Source organism: Haemaphysalis longicornis, unplaced genomic scaffold, assembly GCF_048455015.1.
Source record: "Haemaphysalis longicornis isolate Haplotype H1 unplaced genomic scaffold, Haemaphysalis longicornis Haplotype H1 scaffold_2, whole genome shotgun sequence".
Classification (NCBI taxonomy): domain Eukaryota; kingdom Metazoa; phylum Arthropoda; class Arachnida; order Ixodida; family Ixodidae; genus Haemaphysalis; species Haemaphysalis longicornis.
In genome coordinates, this window is record NW_027526295.1 from 133,917,619 (window position 1) to 133,941,691 (window position 24,073).

The 24,073-nt window shown below is 45.2% G+C and overlaps 1 protein-coding gene across 1 annotated transcript; it reads left to right on the top strand.

The window, feature by feature from the left end:
• The first annotated feature begins 236 nt into the window (after positions 1 to 236).
• LOC144168299 (uncharacterized) lies at positions 237 to 20,634 on the top strand. Its single transcript, XM_077697310.1, has 6 exons — positions 237 to 284; positions 11,974 to 12,136; positions 12,213 to 12,410; positions 12,910 to 12,976; positions 14,593 to 14,671; positions 20,132 to 20,634. The coding sequence occupies exons 1-6, from the start codon at positions 237 to 239 to the stop codon at positions 20,342 to 20,344; spliced, it is 768 nt and encodes a 255-aa protein (XP_077553436.1). The 3' UTR covers positions 20,345 to 20,634.
• The last annotated feature ends 3,439 nt before the right edge of the window (positions 20,635 to 24,073 follow it).

The window sequence follows — 24,073 nt, forward strand, 5'->3', positions numbered from 1 at the left end:
CCGCATTTCGGGATAAACCTACGGTAGAAGTTCACGAGTCCCAGGAGCTCTCGAAGCTGGCAGATGTTTTCTGGCTGCGGAAACTGCCGTACTGCTTCCACCTTGCCCTTCTGGGGCTCTACTCCTGCACTTGAAATCCTGTTGCCCAAAACGGATAACGTCGGTACCCCAAGCAAGCACTTTGCCGTATTGATAGCGATGCCCTTCTCTGTCAGTCGCCGAAGTACGCAGCACAGATGCCGCTCGTGCTCTTCAGGAGTGCTGCTAGCAATCAGATCATCGAGGTATAACTTGCAAAAGTCGAGGGCACGGACAACGCCATCCATGAACCGTTGAAAAGTTTGGCTGGCGTTGCTTAAGCCGAAAGGCATACGTAGGAACTCGAACATACCGAACGGCGTTGTCATTGCGGTCTTGGGAATATTCTCCGGTGCTACGGGTATCTGATGATATGCTCATTGTCATGATTAAGGGGGAAAAGATGACGTGTCATAGTAGAGCCAGAGGCCGACGAATAGGAAGACGAAGAGAATGCAAATTTCCCGCGAAGAGGGAGGACTAATGACGAAGTGACGCGATGTAGGCACGTGGAGAATTAACTAATGTGGTGGTCGACGAATAGGAAGACGAAGAGAATGCAAATTTCCCGCGAAGAGGGAGGACTAATGAGGTATCTGATGATATGCTCATTGTCATGATTAAGGGGGAAAAGATGACGTGTCATAGTAGAGCCAGAGGCCGACGAATAGGAAGACGAAGAGAATGCAAATTTCCCGCGAAGAGGGAGGACTAATGACGAAGTGACGCGATGTAGGCACGTGGAGAATTAACTAATGTGGTGGCCGACGAATAGGAAGACGAAGAGAATGCAAATTTCCCGCGAAGAGGGAGGACTAATGACGAAGTGACGCGATGTAGGCACGTGGAGAATTAACTAATGTGGTGGTGACCCGTTCGGCGGACACGGGCACAGCGAATGGAAGAGTGCCGCGATGGCCGGGCAAATAGGAAAGGAGAGAGATCAGAAGAACGCCACAGCAGGAAGGTCAGGTGGCACGAGTCCGAGGAACAAGCCGGGGGTACGAGGCCACACCATCGACCAGAGCCACGTCAGCCTGGGCCGGAGTGGACCAACGTGGCATCGGCTCCTACTTCCGCGTCGTACAACCAACGTGTGCTTCGGTGGCCCAAGCGGCGACGGTCGGGCGCCTGCGTACAGCGAGCACGCACCGTCAACTAACGCCTTGGCGGTCCCCCACGCGGCGACGTTCCCGGAGCTCCCCGGTGCTACCTGCTACCACGGCGACGGCCCCGAGGCCAGGGGCTGCTTCCTGCTACGAGGGCTACCACGAGGAGTAACTGAAAAGGGGTCCACCGTGTGGCTACCACGCACAACTACATCGGTACCACCACCACCGGCACCGCGGCAGCGGACAACTACGACTACCAGCGTGTCACGGCCACGCTACGGGTGCGACACATCAGCGCCGGAGACAGCGGTAGGCCCGTCCGCTAGCGACTTGGTATTATATGACCATTGTGGTTAGGATTGTTAACATGGACGTTGTATAGACTGGAACTAGGACGGTTTGCGTTATTAGGGACTTCATTGTAGTGACTTTTGGTTTGGTGTGGTGGCTTTTCTGGATTTTTGTTGTTAGGGATTAGTATTTAGGAATTTATTTGGTTGAGTTCTTTGTTTGCTTTGTTGTTTATTTTGGTTAGGGGTAGTAGTTGTGTATAATAAATGTGTGCTGTGGTAAACGTGCCAACGATTCTCCCGTGTCCATTCTTCTGAGCTGGTCGAGACGTGCCACAAAACGTGACACTCATACTAGATCTATTTTAGAGAAATGGTAGCACCATGTAGGAAGGAGGTCATGTAATGAATGTGCGGCACTGGGTAACCGCCTGATACGGTTACCCGGTTCAGCTCTCGATTGTCCCCGCAAGGGCGCCAATCACCGTCTGTCGATTTGGGGACCATGTGAAGAGGTGACGCATATGGGCTGGATGAAGGACGTACTATCCCGAGTTCCATCATGTGTTCAAACACCTGTCGGGCCAGCCGTAGCTTCTCGCGTGACAGGCGCCGTAGTTGCGCATAGACCGGTGGTCCTGTGGTTTCGATGTGATGCTGGACGACGTGCATTATTTCAGGAAATGTCTGTGGCTGTCGCGTCAGCTCTGGGAACTGGGAGCATTGCCGTGGCGTACGCTTCTCCAGACGGACTAAGCAAGGTCGGGCTGATAGTGGGGTGCCAACACGGCGCGCCTTGTACCACTCCCAGAGAAACAGAATCTTGAACCCGTTTGTTGGATACGTCGACTAACGGGCCAAAGAACTGGAGAAAGATCGCGCCTAATATAGCGAATTTGACATCGGCAGCTATGAACACCCAGCTAGACGTTCGGCCGAAACGTACGTACAGCGAGAGTGAACGATGACCCTATGCTGTTATCCCCGTGTTGTTGACAGATTCCAAGGGTGATGCACTAGGTTTCTTTTTTTCGGCTTGTGACGCCGGTATAACGCTCGCCTCGGCACCTGTGTCGACTAAAAAACGTACTCCGTTGTTGCTGTCAGTAACAAAGAATACCGAGGGACGACTTGGAGGCAACGTAGTAGGACTGGTCGCCCTCAGTGCTTGCCGCGGCTGTTTCTGGAGTGCGCGCATGGTGGAACATATTTACGGGCACTATTTCCGAACCTCCGATGATACCAGCATACATGCTGATGCTGCGTTTGTGATAGCGGCGTGTTAGGGTGGGTTATCGTTTTCGCCCTTCTGCCTGCGTGCAAAGCTGATACCGTTTCGGCGAGTCCAGAAATCTCCTCACGCACCTTTTGAAGTTCGTCTCGAGACTGTTGTGCTTGCACGGCATCCAGGGGTGTAGGCGAGGTTATCGCTACCAGTTGGTCGGCAAGCTCGGTGGTTAAATCTTTGTGCTCTGAGGTCACGACGGCCATGCAGACGCCTGAAGGCAACTTTTGCAAAAAAATTTCTCTGAGCAATGCTCCGTCTAGCGTGGTTGTTGTCTCGCCGAGAAACTGTTGCATGTGCCCCAAAAGTTGGCCAGGAGTATGGTCTCCGAGTTCCGTGTCGCGAAGCAATTGCTGCAGTCGTTGTGGTTCGGAGGGCGTAACTCGGCGAACAAGGGATTCTTTTAGCGTTGCATATGCATTTTTAACAGGTGATCCAAGCAAAAGATTCCTTACTTCACTGGCTATGGCGGGCGGCAGACTGCTGACTACGTAGTGGCATTTCGTAAGGTCTGTGGTGATGCGTCTGGCTGTGAACTGCGATTCCACTTGTATGAGCCAAAGTGTGGGGTCCGCCGTCCAAAAGGGGGCAGCTTACCGTCGACTGCGGAGGCTGTCGGAGGTGCGTCTGTCATGGAAGTTGAAGCCATATTGCGGCTGGTTCAACACTACCGTGGCAGCGTCTTAATTTCGGGTCACCAATTGTTAGACGGGCTGCTCGGCAGAGCGGCGCAAGTGAACAACCCGCGTCCCAAACAACAACTGACTGTTTATTATAAGCCTTCTTCTCGAAGATAACTTTCTCTTGCGTCCGCATGCGCTCTCTGCACAACACACCAAAGCGCCGCTTTACGTCACCACAAGAGAAGTGAATCACTCAACACATTTTGGATCTCCGCACACCATATCGGAGGCAATTTTCTCTGTTTAGTAGACGGCTTCAGCTGTGATGGGCTGTGAAGCCCCGTAACTGTTGTCGTGGCTATTTTAATTAAGCGCTTGCCGGCTACCCTGCCTCTGCCAACGCATATCTGATCTTATTTCGCCGAATTCTCGTAGAGCTGAGTGCGACTATAGCGCAGAAATGGGCTAATATAGTGGTGCAGCCACCACTCCTCGGTAATGATTGTGCTGACAAATCAGAATCAGACAAAGTGTTTATTTGTTCAATGGCAATGTGTACTTGAGTGACCATATAGAAGGAGGTCTAAGAGCCGAGGGCTGAAAGGGGACCGCCTGTAAGTAAGCGCACAATCAATGGTACATGAAATATTGGCAGTAGATAAAATAAGTAAACAAAATCAACACATAGTCAGAAGTAACAGAAGCCAGGCAGTTGCAAATGAACAATAAAAAGTGCTAATGTGGTTTCGACTGCAGATAAAATTCAAGAAGAGCCGTTTTAAATACATGTTACGACGAAGGGAGATTAACGTTAGTTGGCAGGGAATTCCAAAGCACGAGAGCTGCAAAGTGGGCAGCTTGTTTTCCATAATTAGAGTGGGTGATAGGTAAGAGCAAGTTATGATTAGAGGCAAACCTAGTGGAATTTACGTTAACAAGACTTGGCCGAGCGAAAACATTCAATGGAATCATGTTATTTAGTGACCTAAACAACAGGATTTTTAGATTATATTTGAATAATTCAATGATAGAAAATATACTCAACTGCCGAAGCAGTGAAGGAGCATGGGTACGAAATGAACTATAAGTTAATATGCGAATGGCCTGATTTTGGATATGTTATAATGGAATCAAATGAGTGGGGTACGTGTTACCTCATGAAAATAAGGAGTACGCAAAACGGGTGTGCATAAAAGCATAGTAAAGGGAAAGTAAGGTGGATACACTGAAAAAAAATGGCGTGCTTTCAGTAATATCCTGATACCATGAGGAGCTTTTGTCCTTATATATGTAATGTTCTGAGTATATGTTACATGACTATCAAGAACTGCTCCAAGAAACATGCATTGATTGGCTACTTGGATGGTGTGATTGCTAATGCTTATTATTAGTTTATATAAGGTGCCGCTGACTGGAATGGAAGATCATGAACATTGTTGTAGATGCGTTGATATGCAAATACTTTTGGCAACACGATAGCAAAATGTTGGTAATGTCAGGGATACGTTTTGCTGACGGGGAATAAGACTTTTGTCAGTAGCTAATATTGTAGTATCGTCTGCGTACAAGATGAGTTCAGAGTTAGAAACACAATTAGGCAGGTCATTGATGTATATCCATGTGCTCCAATGTAACTCCGCAGGAAGCAACGGCTCGGAAAAAGAGGTGTTGCGCGTATCGTTTGAATGTTTTTAGAATAAATTATATAGGGCTATAATTGTTTTTTTCGTGGGCCTACTCCTACTGGAACAACAAGCTCCCAAGAGCTTTGAACAGCGGTTGTGCCTCATTGCTGGATTTTAGACAACCTTAAAGGGGCCCTGAAAGGCATTTTGAGCACACTAAATGAAGTAGCGCAATCGTTAGATTGGGTCGTCAAGGTCATCTGGGTAAGTATTACTCTTTTACGCGCAGCGCAAAGCTCACACTTTTGTTGCAAAGTTTGTCGCTTTTTTCTCACCCTTTCCTTCGTGTTTTTGGACGCCGCCATCTTCACATGTCTACATCATCGATTCCCAGATGTTCGTCATGAGCTAGACATCCTGCTATTGGGCGGCGTTTTCACGCACTTCCGGCAAAGAGATCAGTCGTCTGCTCAGCGTCGGCTCGCCGGCTGATCTGCCAGCGGAGTGCCGGAGTGCATGGACATTTTACGACAAACGAAACAAGTGTAAAGAAGCGCTTAACCGTTTGTATTGAATGCAACATGTAAATAACACGACATGGATATTCTCTTACCTGAGTATGTTCCATAAAGAAAGCGTTGAAGCCCCGGGGAACATCTTCCGTGCAATCGCAGAGAACGCCCTGAGCCGAATGCCCGGATTTGACGCACACCTTTTTATTCAACTTCAAAACAATCCAGAGATGCGTTTCGAACGAACACAACGTCACAACATGCGTTGCATGTCTGAACCGCGATTGACAGACGATGGGTTTCCTCCTCCTGCCCGTCGTAAATTTGGCACTCCCCTCGCGCGCGGTTTGCGGGGACGAAAAGCAAGTCACTTAAGTCTGGCGAACAAGCCGAGATGGCTTTTAGCCATGCACACTGCACATACCCAATGCGAGGTTGAGTCGTACGTTGCCCGAGAAAGATAATCCAGACCATATGAAGCACTATCCACCCGCAGAAGCACAACGTCGCATTTCATCGCGAAACAAAGGCGTCCACAACACACACCATCGCCTCCTGTAATATCAAACGCAACTCGCACTTCCCAATGGGAGTGAGTGGTACGCCTGCAGTGCCCACATGTCGCGAGGTTGGGCCCCGAGCTGAACCGGGATCACGCAACCGTAATTGACTTCTGGAGTGGTTTGTGCCTTGTTGCCAAGCCAACCGATGTTTGAGATTGTCAAAGAAATGGCGCTCGCTCCAGCTCTAGAAAGCTCAGAGTCGCGCCGGAGCATGTTTTGCCAACATTGCCGCTCTCCACCACGTGTCGCCCCAAGCTGAACTGGTCACATGATTGAAGCGTTTTGTGCACGGGTTCTGTATCGGTTTAAAATGTCTTTTTCACATGCCACCGGCAGGAATTACGACCGCCGCAAAATAAGACCCGGCACCAGCGGGGCCACATCTGATAAGGCGCTTTTTGGATAAACAGTGCGCGGTGCATGAAAGGGACCATGCGCACGATCGTCCCCGAGTGGCTGCGAGTTCGCCGCGGATAAAAAGTCGCGTGCCGCCGATAGCAACTCCTGCAACGTACAGCGCGAAAGGGCATGGCCAGGCCGCCGCACAAATGCAGCCAGATTTTTCGTTCGCTTTTCCAGCCTTGAGCGGAGTGCGGGGTCCATGGTGTCAACAAAGCTTGCCCGTAGCAGACGGCAGTCTAGGAGTGCCATAGCGGAAGTACGTCATCGCTGAGGAGCGCACCATCATGGGAGGGAAGGCTTGCGCGCCGTCAACAGCGAAAGGAGGAGGAAACGCGGCGCGACGATAATGCGTGGTTTTTGATTTACGATTTCTCAGCTAATACTCACCGCTTTAACAAAATTCTTGCGGAAGGAGATTGCTAATACATTGCTTTATTCGGTTACATGTACATCCATGCATCGGCGGAAGGTATTTCAGGACCCCTTTAAATATGGGCTTACCAACACGTGAGGTGCCAACGTGAGGTTGAGTGCAAGAGAAATACAAAAATTACTCCCACCTCCCCTCGCGGGTACCCCTGTGTAGATGCGACGCATAGGGGGTTCCGTTGTTGTTTCCGTTAGGTTGATTCTCCCATCGCGTGAAACGTGCCGTGAACCCCCTGCCGCGGCTATGACGCAACGTGGAGCGGCTATGACGCAGCACAATCCAACACAGTCCACTTTAATCCAATCCAATCCAATTCAATCCAAGCCAAGCCAAGCCAATCCAATCGAATCCAATCCAATGCCCCTCACGAGAGAGTGTTCGCTATCGGAGAGGAGAGGGGGTGAGCGGCGGAGAGCGCAGCTCGCACGGCGAGGAGAATGGCAGCTCGCGCGGCGAGGAGAATGGGGGAGGGGTGTGGACGGACAACGGCAACGCCGTATGGAGGGACAAGGCAAGTGAATGAGATGCCATCGCATCTAAAAGCTGCAAATTCGATTGGCTTATTTCCAGCTAATGACAACATAACGAGTGAGGGAGACCTCACGGAAATTACCAGTGGCGCAAGTTCCGTCTATCCATTGTCAATATTTGTAGAGTTTAAATGGATTGCGTTAATTTTATTACTTGCGTAAAGGCTTACAGCATAAGTTCACCCAGTCCTCAGAGAACAAAACAAAATTATGAGAAATGAGGGAGCCTGTGTCCGATAGTTGCCACACAGGTGAGATCACCGGTAATTTTTTTTGCTGCTGCTAGTGTTTCGCAACGCCACACTAACTGTCAGAAACAGCGTCTTGTTTAGGTCGGAGCATAGGCCCCTTTGATGTTTGACACACTTGGTATTTCCTATGTGCCAAGGGCAAGGCCGCAGCCCGAGATAACCGTGCTTTTGAATGACACTGAAATGACGTTACAAACCTATAAAACTTCCTTCCTTGCGGTGAGCCCGGGCGTAGCACTTCAGAGCATGAGGTAAAAGTGACATGGGAGCGAAGTGTACAAATTTCTAGAGCATGTTCGGAAATTGTATGTGTCGGTGCCTCTAGCAACACCTTCACATTTGTCTAGGGGGTGTGGCCTGCACAAACTTGTTCATACTGCACGATGAGAACGAACGTCAGGGCAGCATACACTCTAAAAAAAAAGAGAGTCCAAAGGGAGTCGTCGCTGCAATGACTCCCTTAGACTCTACTAAGACTCTCTTTTACGCTCCACGACCCTCTTTAAAACAGGGAGGGGTCACGGGACCCTTGCACTTTGCAATGGGAGTCACGGGTCAACAGCATTTTTAGCATATATTTATTGACTGATTGAATTTCCACAGTGATACTTAGGTTTGTTGCTACCGTATTGCAAGATTTAGTGGCGCAGATACAAAAACATGAAAAGTAAGGGCACACAGGTGTGTGTCCCGTGACTTTGTCCGCTTCTGCGAAAACGGTACAAAATTTGATTTTCTAGGACTGTAAAGCATAAAAAATCTAACGCTGTTTATGGAACACACAAGGTTGAAACGCCAAGCTTTCTACGATACAAACGCAAAGTCCACAATGCAAAGTGCTGAGCTAAGCTAATGTGGTGTTTATGATTTTTAGTGTGTAATTGGGTCATCTGAATATGCTGCTTCGGTTAGCTCAGTGTTGTCATTGATTTGGACTTTGGCGGATAGGAGTGTGGACTTTTCATTTGTATCGGAGAAAGCTTCGCCTTTTTCATCCTGCTCCTCTTCGTCTTCTTATTATTCTTTTTCAATATGTGCCCTCCAAATTTGTACAGTTGCCTTTCCTACTTCGCGTTTTAACAACTACACCACAATTTGCCCTCCCATTGTTTAAAGTTGGCTTTCCTGCGCTGAGTTTATCATCATCATCATCACCACCTTAAGCCCTCCCATTTGATAAAGCTGGCTTTCCTGCAGTGCGTACAGGCGTAAAAGCGCCATGAGTGGGCATAGAGAGCTTCACTTTAACAATTTTTTTTAATATGTCGTATCAGAAAGCAATCATCTACAATACATACCATACCTGTGGTAGCCAAATTATTTTGTTCTTACAATTGTCGGTAACTATGGGCGAATGAAAATGCTAAAGTGCGCAAAGACTAGCAAATATTTTAACATTGCATAGAAACCACATGTAACAATAACACAATTTACTTAATATATGCGAATTAAAGTCTTTACTGCAATGCTGTTCAATGTTGATGAAATAAGCAGAAAGTATGATTGACATTGCTTCTGTATATGATTTAAATGGGTTGTCTATTTTCTACGTTAAAAACATTGCCAACTGTGCACCGGATAACGCTCTGCGAATAAGAACACGAATAAAACTATGCTTCGTAATATATATTGCTACGCAACTAAATGGCCTTCTCAGGAACCCTACAAAATAGGCGGGAGAATATCAGGACGTGTGGCGTGTGTGTGTGTGTAACTAGCTTTTGCGCCACAATTCTGCCGCTCTACAATTCAGCCTCTTTATGCACGATGTTGCGTGCCTGCTTTCTTGCAAAGCTTCGTTGTCGTGCAACAAAGCCTACTTTACTGCAGATGTTATTCTCATTCGCGTTTTACCAATTAAGCAGTATGTTCAATGCTTCATGTGCCACTAGTAATTTTGTACATTAAGTACATGTCGATGTAAGGCATCGTACTTGCGCGAGTACAGAGCTCTGTGTTCAGATGTCGCGTAAACTTACACCAAGCTGACCGACCAAAAAGCAGAATTCAAGTGTTAGCCATTCAAATCCTTACTTGTAGTTGCTTTTATTCAATAAAAACTACTTCATATTGCGACAATCTTTTTATTTAAATGATTAATGCATGTTTCCCACAATTATTATATATTTGAACCTGTGTGCGAGCGTCGCCTTTTTCAGTGCGTTTAAAAAAGCCGCCAAGTAGTCACGTGACTGATTTGCGTTCGTTTTATAAAAACTTGTGTGCATTACGTAAAACGTACATATATAAAAAGTTCCTGCCAGAACCAGATTTCGTTTGTCTAGCGTTTGCTTTAAAACTCAATAACAAGAATACAAATGCAAATATTTTAGACAACGCGAATCAATAGAATCCACTGCGAGCCAAGTGGAGTAAGCCAGTGAGTGGCGCGAAGGTGGCGAAGGCAGCGGGGCGAGTTGACGCATTTTTGTCGAATTCGCGTATCAAAACCGCTGCGGGATGGAAACGGCGTGACACCGGTATGAAATTTGCTGTGCGGAATTCATTGCGCACCGCCTGAAATCGTCTACTAGAGTTCTTCAGTTCGGCAAGTCGACGGCGTGCTACGGTTGAATGCGAAGCCGGAACAAAGGCTGTGTCATGGTGTTTTTTCACGTGAGTACTGTCCCTGCTAATAATACCAAGTGAAATAGTTGTCTCGGTTAGCTTTCCGGACACATGCCGAAAAAGTTGCATATGCTGTGCTTGTTTGCTTGCTGCCTGGCGCCTCGTAAGCATTGTGAAATCTCTTCTTCGCCCCCTCCTCCCTATTTGAGACTGTTAATTCCGTGAAGTGCGCTTCGAAGCTATCGCGCTCGCGAGACCGGCTGCCGCCGCCGCGACCGTCCTTCCTCGCGGCTGCTCGCGGTCTGCGGGCCGCGATATGCGTCGTTGAACTGCCGTACTACCTGTTCTGTGGCCGCACTCGCTCGCCAACGCGCCCCTACAGCGTACGCGTTGACCGTGTGCTGGCGGCGTTGTCGGGGAAAAAAAAAAGTTGGCAAGAGGTGAGGACGCAGGAAATGTAGTTCAACAGATGAGAAATTGCAATGTGCAAGGGGGATAAAATAGTATGCAAATGCAGGACACGGAGAGAGAGTTCGGGCCGCGCGCCAGCGAGCGAGTACGGCAGTTCCACAACGCCTGACGTTGCCAAGCTTCACGAGCTAATGACGAAGCCCGTCTTTGAGTTCACGTAGAGTTCACAGGGGCACAGAATTCATATACGTGGAAATTGGAGGTGAAAGGCGGACATGTGGCCCCGCAGGGAATTAAGTCTCGGGGTGTGTGTGTGGGGAGGAGGGGTATTTTATAGCGCCTACGAGGCGCCTGTTCTAACTTGTTCATGCCGTCCGTATTCTTCAGCACACCCTCCTTTTGCCCTCGTCCATTAGCCCACGTCAAGCTTGTCTCTAGCGCTACTGTTGTGTTCGCTGTCTAACGGCTGCTTTTTGCACCATCGGTCGCAGAAAACCATTTGACTATTGGGCGGAGCGGTACAATTCTGTAATACACGGCGCTAGTTTGCAATGGCAGGCTAGTCAAAAGTGTGTCAAGTGTTCCCTTTTTATTCTGTAGTTTTCTTCTTTGACGTTTCGTGAAATAACAAACCGAACTACAAAAAAAAACAGTACATAGGGGGTGTAAATCGTTTTGAACCCTTTGGTGCAGCGTCATTTTTAACACTGGTCTGCCCGTATAGGCAAACTTGTTGGGACCGTTTAGTGTCCTTTTTATGGGGAAAAGCCATTATGAATGGCATATTGGCTTGTATTGTCACGTTCGCGCTATATTTGCAGGTAAAGAAAATAGGCCCCAATGCAAAATGAATCCTTTAATATAGGCATCAAAAGAAGCCTGGAGCATGCTAAATATTCTTTTGAAGGTAGGTTGTGCTTTTTATGATCACATAGACGGACACAAGAAAACTACGTACAATTTCACGAGTAGACGGCGCCATCTTCTCGTGAAAGCGTGCGTTTTTCTTGTGCCCGTCTCTGTGATCGTAACAAGAGCAACTTACCTTCAAAAGCTTACACCAACTAGCCCGACATAAAGCTGTGCAAAATATTACATGTCCTGATCACACACTCAGAGTGTACTTTCTGTATTTAGTGAGTCGCCTGTTTGCATCATTATTGTCTGCCAGACATGTTGTCACTTGGGCATTACTCCAGCGTGCAGACCAGTGTTGCACAAGTAGACATGCTTCAGCGCTCTTCCTGTCACCCTCATCTTTTGCGCAGTCTTTGTGCGCCATAAATCAACTAGCCAGCAACCAAGTCTTCATCTTCCCTCTCGTTATATTTCGTATGTACTGTATTACAGAGGCATAAACACATCAGCTTGTCTACATTAATTAAGGAGGAGGTGCTCAAGCAAGGAACAAGGTTCGGGTGGAGGCCGATCGCGGAACCAGAGGACTCTGAAGCTGGTGAGCTAACCAGGACTGGAGATGGGCCTGCGGATTCTGTGTACCAGAGGTTCCAGACGAGCGAGTTGGCTTGCAGACAACCGGGCTCGGTTCTACACCTGGCCGCGGTTGGTGGCCACGGCCCAGGATGGATCACCACACCTGCCACGCAGGGCGGGGTGCTGCCTGTGCTGCTTTGTCCGAGCAGTACATGCATTCGGGGGCCAATGCTCTGCTGCAACCTGGACCGACGGTGACCCGCGGCACACATCGCTGAATGGTGCTTCTCGTGTTGGTGAGAGCATTTCCGTTTTTCTCTTCGCTTGTACTGGATTTCGGGGGCTGCACATTGACCCTTGTGTCCTTGTTTGGTGCTAAGTTTCCCTTTCACCATTCGCCATTGTAACTCATTCTGTTTCCTTTCTCCCGAGTTCCGTGTGAACGTGTCACACTCCTGCAAGGCCAAGAGAACCTTCACATCAACAATTAATTTTTCCCGAAAGGTTAGAGTGTCAAGCACCATACACTTGGCTGTTTGGCATGGAAAGACCCAGCATTTGAAACATGTCATAACAGCAGGTAAAATCTTGCAGGGCTGCAGATTTTCATCGACATGGCTGTGTGAGGTTATGCGGGTTTGTAGTAGGTTTCAGGGGATATAAAATTTGCTTGTGCCTGCTTTGGACTGGCCCTTGAGACTTCGAATTGCTTGTGCGGTTGACGTCTGTGTAAAATTGTCATTTGTTGCAACTGCTCCTGCCCTTACTTTGTGCCTTGACCTTTGGCTCTATCAGGTATGGCTGCTCTTAATCCTCAAGTCCTGTGGATGTCCATGCTCACGGGGTCTTTGCCTTTTTGGAGGTTTGTATTACACTTGTCTCTATCTTAGTTCTTTCAGTTCAGCTCATAACCACCATTTGCTCTCCTAGAGATCGCATAAATATTGTTGATTTCAAATTAATTCCAAATAACGGTTGGCTGCTGTTATTGCACAAAGGCATCTTTGGATGTTAAAATGCTGTGAAAATTGCTAAAAATTGAACCTTGGTGTCGCTTCTTTTTTATTCCCAGAGAAGTTGTGTCAGTTTTGTGCTTTTCGTTTACGCACCAAAGGCTTCACATAAAAAAACCAAAGCTTCATAATACTAATGGGTCATTCCACGCGAAACGTTCTGGCCCAAAAATTGGCCACCGCCAATTCCGTTGAGAAAAGCAGGTGAAGGAATCGTGAAATACTATGAATACGTCGAAACCTTCATACAACAGCTGTAGAAACCTTAACGAGGATTTGAATATTCAGACAGATTTGATCAGTGGACAAAGCTTCCTCAAGGCAATGTTACACTAAAATAATGCCGAGCACGGCAAAAACTAGTTCGGAAAAGTTTTTTTTCCACCCTCCGGTTTTGTGAGCAATGTAACCAACATAAATGAAAACATGCAAACCAGTTATTCTCGATAGCACAAAGGCAAAGGAGACTGGGAGAGGGTAAAATGGGGGACAGAAGAAAAGGAGGGCTGGTCAGCCTTAAGAGCAGAAATTGACAAAGGGATCAATAGAAGAACGGAAACTTGAAGGGAACAGTGCAACAACGCCTCCCCCTTCCCGGAGGGCTCAAATTGGTGCGAGGGGCCAAATATGGCCTACCGTCAAAACAAAATCTAAGTAAAATTATCAGGCTAGATACAAGTTGTTCCAGACGGAGTTTACTATGTGCGGTGCGGCTTCTGTCTTCACTTGCGGCAAATTTTGCTATGTATATTGCACATCTGATATGTTTAATCATTTTTGTGGACCACAACACAGGAAGAAGCAGTTTTCCTCCGTTCATTGACCAGGGCAGTAGTCTGATGTGAAGTGAAGTTTAGAAGCGAACACATGCCCAGAAAATGCTAGGAAAACACCTAAGAGGACGTGGTGGAGAAACGCCACTCTAATGTAGCAGGGCCGGCAGAAGACTCTTGTCTGTCGACATTTTTTAGTGCTAGCCCATATTGCGTCTCTCATGCCAAAGCCTCAGTGAGAATATTCTGTGTTGCTTGCGTATTTCTGACTAATGTATTTCCGGCTTGGAAGGGAGCCGAGTGAGTACTGAAAAGCTAGTTCTTTCAAACTAAACAAAGCTGTATTCAGTCTTTATGGACCCTTTACTGCATGTGTTATTGCTTGCTTGCTGCAGAAACAGTGCTGACGTCATCTGTGTGTTTACAGCAATTCCGCGTTTTTCACAAACTTGTAATCCAGTTCCACTTCTAATACTGCTAAATGAAAGTAGTGCGGAAGTAGAGACCCTGATAATAAAGCAATTGTTAATACACCGTGAAAATATGAGGAACGTAGCAATTACCACATTGCATTTGTTAAGCTGGAGCCCTGTGGATATTTTTCCTTATGGCCTCCTCTATACTCTTTTGTTGGTCCCCCACATCTTATTAATTTCCATGTCACAGTGATATGTATTTTTTTTTATCATTAGATGCAAGAGGGGTGGATACACTGTCCTGCGGCCTGTTTTGCTGAATGAAAGTGGTGTCGAAGCCTTCAGAGAAGCACTGGTAAGTACAGCAGTGATTACTTTTAATGAAATCACTTCGCAGGAGCTTTGGAAAAACTGAGTGTTGCTTCTTTGTGTGGTTTTAGAATTTTTAGAAAAACGGTTGTGTCAGCGAAATTGCTTAAATTTCTTGGAATCGTTCCCAGTCTTCAAAAATCATCTATCGATTTCTCTATAATCTCGCTCCGAATAATCTTCGGAAAAAAAACCCCGAAGAAGCAGACAAAAAAGGCATATTTTGAGCTACTAGCTACCAACCTTCAAAACAACTACCTGGTTTGATAACCACGCCACCACTGTGACACCGTGACACACCTCCTAAATTTCCCCTACGGACCCTGGCATCAATGAATATCTTGATGTGTGGGTGGGTTTTGTATTTTTAAGCTATTTTGGCAGTGATAACGCTCGTTTCTCACGAAATGGTCTTCCAGATCGGCCTAGTCATGCTAATACTACAAGCAATTAGGTTAACGCTCCCATATTCAACTCGTAAAAAGCTCTCACACAGTTGCAATTTCAACAACTTCAGCCAACGTAGTCATAAATAAAATGAGCCACTAGAAAAACAGTTGTCTTTAGTAACAGTTTTCCAAGAAAAATAGCTTGGTTGAATTTGTCTCATGACAGCTGATTAAAGCTAGAGTTTGAAGGTAATTCTTTTTCTGTGAACGAGGCGATGCTTCCTACTACTAAAACCTGTCCCGAACATCAAAACGCTCGAGACGGCCCGAAAATCCAGAAGCTGCCGTATGCATTGCGATGCTCGCTAAGTACACTACTTCTGGCGTTGACGCTGATATCTGCTAAGAATAGACTTCGGAATATGGCACGCAGACAGGGCGGTAACTATCTTTTTATCGCAGAAAGTCTACCAATTTTTGGGGTCTAACAAAACATTTTTGTGTAAACATATTGATTAGGCACATTCTGCATCAGCTCAAAATGCAGATTATTCGATGCCCTTTCCAACAAGAGCAGATTCGCAAATTAACAAAATCAGTTCTTGGCCAAACGTTGCAAATATGGATAAGTTGTGTATATCAGTTCGCAAATAGTTTAAAAAGTTTGGAGTATAATTTTTGCCAAACATAAAAAACACATCTTGGAAAAAAGTTTAGTTGCCCAGTACAATTTGTCAGATATGAAAAACATGTTACCATGTGTGGTGCCCTCGTTCTGCAGTGAAGCCCTACCTCTGTTTCAAAATATGCAATTTCGGATAGTTTACTGAAAAAAATCGGGTGGTTTGGCATTATTAGAGGCACTAATTTGTCCCCACATGATGTAGAAACATCTTGTCAATGGTTGACATCGCATTAATGGTCAGGTAAAAATTCGGGATAGGACAAAAACTGCTTGGGGCTGAAAACAAAACTCAGTCACTGTCAGTTTACTATCATGCACCTGTTGAAGCTTTCAATTGCTGGTTGTTATAATCTTCTGGCTCACTTTTCTAACCCTGCTTTCAGGAATGAGGTGCGATGCACTGGAACAGTGCCCAGCTAGCTATCCCCGAGTAACTGTTGCGTGACAAATGAAAAAGGCGTTCAGCTCTATCAGCCTCCTGCATTGCACCTCCACCTAACATTTTAGAAAACAAACAATACCAAACTTGTGGCAGACTCTGTCAGAATATGTAGTTCTACTGAGGAGCAACTCTAGACCTCCAAAAATATCCTCGTACAGAATCAAAACTGAAGCCAATTTTAAGCTCTCTCTCTTTGCCTTAACTGATGTCCGATGACTTGAGGTTATCAATTGACTTTCAACTGGAACTCCTATTGCACAAGTAAGGCATGGGTGAAGTGAAATCACAAACGGCATGCTTTTTTTTTAGGAAAAGTAGTGGGCAACGAAGGCGTTAAGGCAAATCGGGTTGAAGTTCTCTGTCTAGTAGTGCCAAATATAAATTGCGCAATGCAGAAATGAAACAAATGACAGGAAAAGGGCTGAAAATGCTAAGTGCACTTGTCAGACATGCGGAGACATCCACGAATACTTTGACTGAAAAAAAGCTACCTGTCCTGTAAACCAAAGCTCACTAGTGCATACCTGGTGTCATTTTCTGGTAGTTCTCACCTTTAAACGCAGACGGATTGCAGAGCTGACGACATCATTTGATACTTGACTTCTGTGAGCCATTTGATCAAAAAATCTAATGTTAATGCAGCGTAACCACAAGTGACATCCTTTTTTGTATAGCGCAGCAGCCATGGCACCTATCGAAACAACACATGCTGCTCAACCCTCAAAAACACCGTCAGAAATTTCAGTGTAGCCAGAGCAGGAAAATTAGAACTGATTCTAAAACTGCAGTGCCTAGACTAACCAGTGGGATGCGTTAGTTGCAAGAGAAATGACAACATGAATATCAGGAATATACAGCATTGATCATCGGTGATCGGTGCTTTATATTGCCGATTTTATATGGCAGTTTTTTGCAAGGTGAGGTGTGTATGTTTTCTCAGAAGGGAGCGTTGCTGCTGCGCTTGATAAAAAAGCATGCGACTCGTGGTCATGCTGCATTACTATGGAATTTTCTTGATCAAAAGTCTTCCAGCAAGATACCAAATCATTTTGCCAGTTTTGCAATCCGATGGCAGTGACAGATGATAATTACCTGGAAATGACACCAGCTTTCCACTACTGAGCTTTGGTTCAAAGAAAGGGTCGTTTTATTTTGTGAAAGCTTATTTCTGAAGGTTCCCCGCATGTGTATCAAGTGGACCTGGCATTTTCAGCCACTTTCCAGCAGTTTTCATTCTTTTTGTGTGTTGCAAACCTAATATTTCGTGCTACTACACAGTTACCCAACTTGAAGCCGATTTGCCATAGCACCCCCGTCGCCTTCTACTATTCCTCGAAAAAAGAACGCCTTTTGTGATATCGCTTCACTCATGCCCTACTTTTGCGATAACAGCTCCAGCTGAAACTCAAAAAATAACACCAAGTCATCAGATATCAGTTCAGACAAGTAGAGATTTCCAATCAGCCTTGAACACTGCCAGCTGTTCCCTGGCCAGTTTTGTTAGTATGAGGCTATTTTTGGAGGTCTAGTGTTGCTTCTTACTGCCACTGTCTATTCTGGCAGTCTCCAAAAGGTTTGATATGGTGCCTTTTTGAAAATGTTAGGCAGCACTCTTTTCGCCGTGCGAAAGCTTGCTGGGCACAATTCTAGTGCATCGCAAGTTATTCCTGCAACCAGGGCTACCATAGCGAGTCAGAAGATGACAATAAACCGCAAGTGGATGTTCTGGTATATAATTGATGATCAGAATGTCAACAAAAATGCACCACTGAGATTGGTTTTAAATTCCAAGCGGATTTTTTGGCATATCTTGCTTGCCGTGAATCTGGTGCTTGCTGTAGTCCTTAATAAGATGTTTTTACATCACGTGGGGACTAAGTTGGGCCCCTAATTATATCAAACCATTTCAGAGAACCATCCAAAATTGTGTATTTTGGAATGAATGTTCGGCTTCACCACGAGACGCGGGCACCATGCGTGCAAGCACCACGTGGGCACCACGGGGACAAATTAATTTGCACTAGTGAATTTTTTCTTGGACAGGATTTTTTAATGTAAACCTTCAAAATGCGTATTCTAAATTTTTTCCACTATTGGTGGTTTGTTATACACAACTTCTTTTTTTTTTTTCATTTTTCTTTACGGTGACAAAAGTTTGATTTGGGTTTTTTTGTTGCGATCATTATTTATGCAAACATTACACAACTGGTGCTAGCAAGGGCGTTGAATCATCCGCATTTTTGCCACTGCACTATGTGCCTAACCAACACATTTAGCAAAAAGAAATGTTTTCTTAGAGCCCTAAAAACTGGTCAATTTTCTGCGGTAACAAAAGAGTTGAAATCAACGCTGGTGTCAGCTTTACTGCATCACTCTGAATTTGTGCAGAGAAGCCCCTCTAGTGCATGAGAAGTTCGAGAACAAAAAGTTGGACATCCAAAGTCAATAAATTGGGATAGGGAAACTAATTATTGTGGCATGTCCCATCAAGGCTGTAGTGTCAGCTTTACTGCATCGCTCACAACTCGTGCAGAAAAGCCCATCCAGGGAATTAGAAACTTTGGAACAAGTTTTGTGCCAAATTTAATTAAATGAGAAGTTAAAAAATCAGGGTACGGAAACTAAACGCATTGACAATAATTCAAATAGACAAGTGGTTTAAAATTTTTTCTTGTGGCCACTAAAAACATGAAGAAACCGAGGCACGTAACAAGGCAGTGGTGCCCTTTGTACTGACAACTTAGGTTTCTTTTCCATCAGTAATAAGTGTGATCTCGATAACTACAACTGTAAGCATTATTTAGTGCTTCATGCTTTCACTTAAGCTAAAAACTGTTGAAGGAAAAAACTAAACGGGGTGCAGACATTGCATGCAGAGTAGAAAATAGAGTCAGCGTATTGAATAATTTAAAAAAAGCGTTAAAGTTAATCAGTGAAGCGTAGATAGAAGGTTCAGGCAAATTGCTATCAAGCCTAAAAGCAAAAGAAAAGCGCAACAAGCAGCACACCCAGCGGTTTTTGCCCAGGGAATGGGGGGGATCTATGATGTGTCGTTCCCATCTGGAAAGTCGATGTATCCAATTTGTCCCTTGGCTTTTTGCATGTACCCACTCATTGCGAATCATGCAAGTACAAGCCTTTCTAGGGCCAAGTTTGACTTCTGCAAAGAAGCTAAAGCACTGATTCGGGAGCTTTCAGATGTTTATTACATAAAAAACAGGAGCACAGTGAACCTGTATTGCAATGAGCTTGAATATTTAGACACTTCGCTATGATTCCTTTGTTACCATTGTGCGGCTCACTATTAAAGGGTGTTATTTTAGACGATGCACTCAATAAACTTAGTTGCAAGCAAGTGCTTGTCCTATCATCTTCTTTGTCATGTGCTATGGACTCGACTTTTTAAGAACTATGTACCAACTTGCCTCATGCTTTTTACTGAACAGTTTGAGTTAGACTTTGTACCCCTCCAGTGTTTTGCAGTGTGGAGCATGCCCTTTGTGCAGCAGGTGTCTCAGTTCACTTACTGCTTTGTTACTCGTGCTGCCTTTAAGCTTTACATAGATATTTTCATACCATCAAAAGGGGGGAGTAGCAGCCTTTTGCACTCATAAATTCTTAGTCTCCCTCCCTGGAGCTTTCAGATCCCCTTTATGGATGCAATATTTTTGAAGCTTTTGCATTTCTGGGGTGTCCATACATACATACATACATACATACATTATACATATGTTCCCTCATACAAAACATTTCATAACAAAAGCCAAATGGTGAAGCAAGGAAATGTAATGGCAAGAGGTGTGCTCCTCGCCCTCTTTTTTGTCAGGCACTGGGCAGTTAGCCTGTTGTTGATGATTTTACTGTGCTGGCTACAATTTCATTTTGCTTTTGTCTTATCGTGCAATTTCTTTTCATTGATATTTCTGGCAGGTCCGAGACAAGGCCTGGTCCGAGACGCCAGGACCCGAGGACACCTTGCAACGCTTGTGCACGGCCTGTGAAGATTTCTGGATTGACTTCATGGACTTGCGTAAGAAGTCTGCCTTAGAAAAACAGCAACAAGGAAAGAAGCCTTTAAAAATTATTGCAATTTATTTCCACACCAGTTTAACCTTGCACCAGCAGGTATGCAAAGCTGGTTAACACAAAACTTGTTTTTGTGATTTAATATCATGCCTGTTAGTCTAGCAAACCTGCGTTGTGACAAGCCATAGCAAGCAGTAAAACATGCTTAGTGTATCTGTATTTTTAGGCTATTTGCTGGTTATTTTGTAATTTAAAACAGCTGTGATGCCCTAAGCTGGCTTTTCATTCAAATGTGTATCACTTTCGTCTTTAATAAAATAATTTTCAAATACTTTTGGTTTGCTTTGCTATACTTGTATGAAACTGCTCATGAAGCTGCATGCATGTGGGCTAAAATTGCACTTGCACGTATACTGCAATGATTCCACCACCAGTATTACTGACCATCTCTGGGAAGGTCACCCATACACTTCCACGACTCTGTCGCCATAAGCATCACGGGACTCTTTAAAAAGGAGCGTCCTCACAACTCTTGTTACAGGGTCGCAATGATCATCAGGCAGGAGTCCCGTGACTCTCTTTTTTCTTTAGATAGGTCAGTGCTGACTCTAAGGAGGTAGTCACCCATATTCTACTGTGACTACTGTGACGGGGTCCGTGTGACCCCCTTTCAATAAGAGTAGCGTGACTCTGCGAAAGGGGTCGATGAAGAGTCAAATCTGTGGCGAGTAAATACCCCCCAAAGAGGGTCACAGGGACTCCTTTTTTTCTTAGTGTGTAATCGATACTAAAAGATATCGCAACAATCATGGCGGGAGCAAAGCCTTTACTGATATCTGTGCTCGTCTTCAAGTCAATTATTCTGTATCTCAGAACTGCGCATGTACTTTATATACCACGATTTCGAGCACTGCAAAGATGCGTTAGGGTAACCCTAAAATTTTAGATGCACCTGTGGCTCTCATAACACACAAATATTTTTGTAATTCTTTTCAGCCACTGAAGTTGTACCCTTCGCACCTCTTGATCGCCACAATATTGAAAACCTAGGTATGCTGAGTTTTCCCATGGCTATTTCACAAGACAGCTAACAAAACTGACGTTGGACGGTGCAATATTTGCGTTTTGCTCTCACTGAATTTCTAATCGACTCACCAGGAGGCTTTTGTTCCAGAGGATTGTGCAACTTATAGTAGGAGCGGGTTCAGATACCGCATACGGGGTCGCACAGTCCGACCAATCTCACTTTATGAGCAAAGGCAAACCGTAAACATTCCATTTCGGCCACCAAGAGGTGGAATACGTTTTTGTGCTTTTCGAACCCGTGTGTCTGATTGCAATTATGCTCAAAGATATCCTTATTGGCGGCTAAGCAAACAGCCCTTCCAATGACCCGTCATAATCTCGAGTTTGTTTGAGGGTTGCCAATCTCCTTTGTTGTTGTTATGGCTCATAACGAAATTTTACTACATATTGGTACGCAGGTGAACCCTGCACAAATGGGTAGTTGCGGCGAACCCTTTTGTTTCGGAGGTGTGGTTCTATATTCAGCCCTGACAAGTGTATTTTGTTTTTCTTGTCTTCGAGAATATGATTTACGCAGGCACTCACGTAAGAATCCCAGTGGGCTTTGACACGTTCGTAGCTCTTGTACCTATGCCTTTATCTAAAGCAGTTCGTTCGTTTACATTCACGGCTCTAACAACCCAAACAAAGTTATGTCGAAGGTTCCATTCATAAAAAAATGAATAATCTGAAAACTTCATGGTGTTTCACAGGATACGACGAATTGTAATGTTGAAACCGAGCTATTTAACGTTAAACGATGTTTGTAAAAAAATGGGTCCCATTTACCCCCCTTAAATATGACGATAAATTATGCAGCAAAATATATCCTCCTTTCGCGCAAATGTTGCCACAAGCCCGGCGTTCCTCTTCTGTGTAGTACCGCAAATGCGCGCAGCAAACCATCAGTTCTTGATAAATACAAAGAAGTGACGTATATCTAAACATTGTACAGGCCACTGCGTAGTTCACAGTTTTTTATGTTACCTACGCATCAGGGGACTACGATGCTGTCACAAAAATAATTGGCTCGTCAGTCACCGGTAGGATAATGTCAAGACAAGCAATTTTCGCAGAGAGTGTGCCAAATAATCACACTAATAAAAAGCGAAAGGCTAACGTTGCAGCCAGCAAAAATGCTTTAAATCTTCGTGGCCCGTAATAAAGGTAAAGGCCTGGTATGCCGGGCATCCCAGGGTCGGAAAGACAAGGTGCGTGGGCCTTTGTTGTTTCCAAAGTTCCCTTTCAAACGTTACTGACACAATCTCCTAGACGACTTAAATATAACATTTGTTTATTTGCTTGCTATACTTATCGGGTTGTCAGAAACCATGCGCTGCTTTCACCGGACAGAACGCACGGAATTTTTAAAGTCACTTGTCATGCGATCAGGATAGCATACAAGCTTACCTCCTGAGTAACTTTGTAGTAGGACTTTGGGTAGAGCCCAGTGGTGCCAAGAACACGTGTCGTCTTGCAGAAGGTAAGGTTTGCTCAGGCGTAAGAAAACCTATTTTAAGACAGCGAACACTTTAAAGATAAAAGTAGGGACATCGCTTGTTGCTCGTCATTTGACATGTTGGCAATAAGTCAGCCTGTCTCAATAACGTTTTATCGCTGCGCAAGATATTTCACGTTATTCACGATAGTGTGAACACATGAGAAGAGATGCGTGTTTAGAAGTAGTTTTGGTATTTCCGATTTAGTTTTAATTTTGAACTACAAAAAAAACACCTTTGGTAAGAAATACGCTGCATAGTTTACAAATTTATACACTTCTAAGAAACCATTACCCGGCAGTTAGCTATCATGCTCAAAATATAACTTGAGACATTTGCAAAAAATCTCTTAATCCTTACATTTTTCTAGCGAAAAAAAGGTGAAAAATGTTTACGGGTGACTCTGCCGCCGTAGACATTCACCAGGAAGTAAAACATGTGTTTCATAACACAGCTGCATTGTGAATTGTAGAACGCAGGTAAGGACGTTCAGTGGTGATGAAGATATTGGGATCAAAGCATTCGATAAAAGGTATCGAAAAAAACCCGGTCTGTGCAAACTACGCAGCAAAATACGCTAAATACAAAAGTACAACAAATTCCCAACTCTCCGGATGGAATGTTTAGCACTTCGTCGTGGAAAGATAAAAAATAATCCCACAACCGGGAAAACTTCTGCCTTTTCCCTTGGCTAGAGCCAGGAACAGTAGAGCATACTGTTTACTCGCCAGACGCGCGCGAGCATTTAGCTCTGCAGCCGTTCTCTACAGGATGCCACGCAAGCAGAGCTCTGTTAGATTGAGCTGCGGAACGCGTGTAAAGACAATGCCGCTGACTTATCATCATCATCATCATCATCAGCAGCAGCATATCTACGCCCACAGCAGGGCAACGGCCTCTCCCATTATTCTCCAATTACCTCGGTCCTGTGCCAACTGTGACCAATTTATCCCCGCAAACTTCTTGATCTCATCTGCCCATCTATCTTTCTGCCGCCCCCTGCAACGCTTGCCTTCTCTAGGGATCCAGTCTGTTACCTTTAATGACCAGCGGTAATCTTGCCTTCGCATTACATGCCCTGCCGACGTCCATTTCTTTTTCTTAATCTCTACTAATATATCCTTAACACTTGTTTGTTCCCTGACCCACTCCGCTATCTTCTTGTCCCTTAATGTTACACCTATCATTTTCCGCTCCATTGCACGCTGAGTCGTTCTCAATTTCAGTTGAACCCTCTTAGTGAGCCTCCAGGTTTCTACCCCGTAGGTGAGTACCGGTAAGA

Excerpts from the sequence above, each read along its gene's own strand:
- LOC144168299 (XM_077697310.1), top strand. The coding sequence starts at position 237 with ATGCCGCTCGTGCTCTTCAGGAGTGCTGCTAGCAATCAGATCATCGAG. Across the intron at positions 12,137-12,212 it reads ACCAGAGGACTCTGAAGCTG|ACAACCGGGCTCGGTTCTAC; the intron begins GTGAGCTAACCA and ends GTTGGCTTGCAG. Across the intron at positions 12,977-14,592 it reads GGGTCTTTGCCTTTTTGGAG|ATGCAAGAGGGGTGGATACA; the intron begins GTTTGTATTACA and ends TTTTATCATTAG.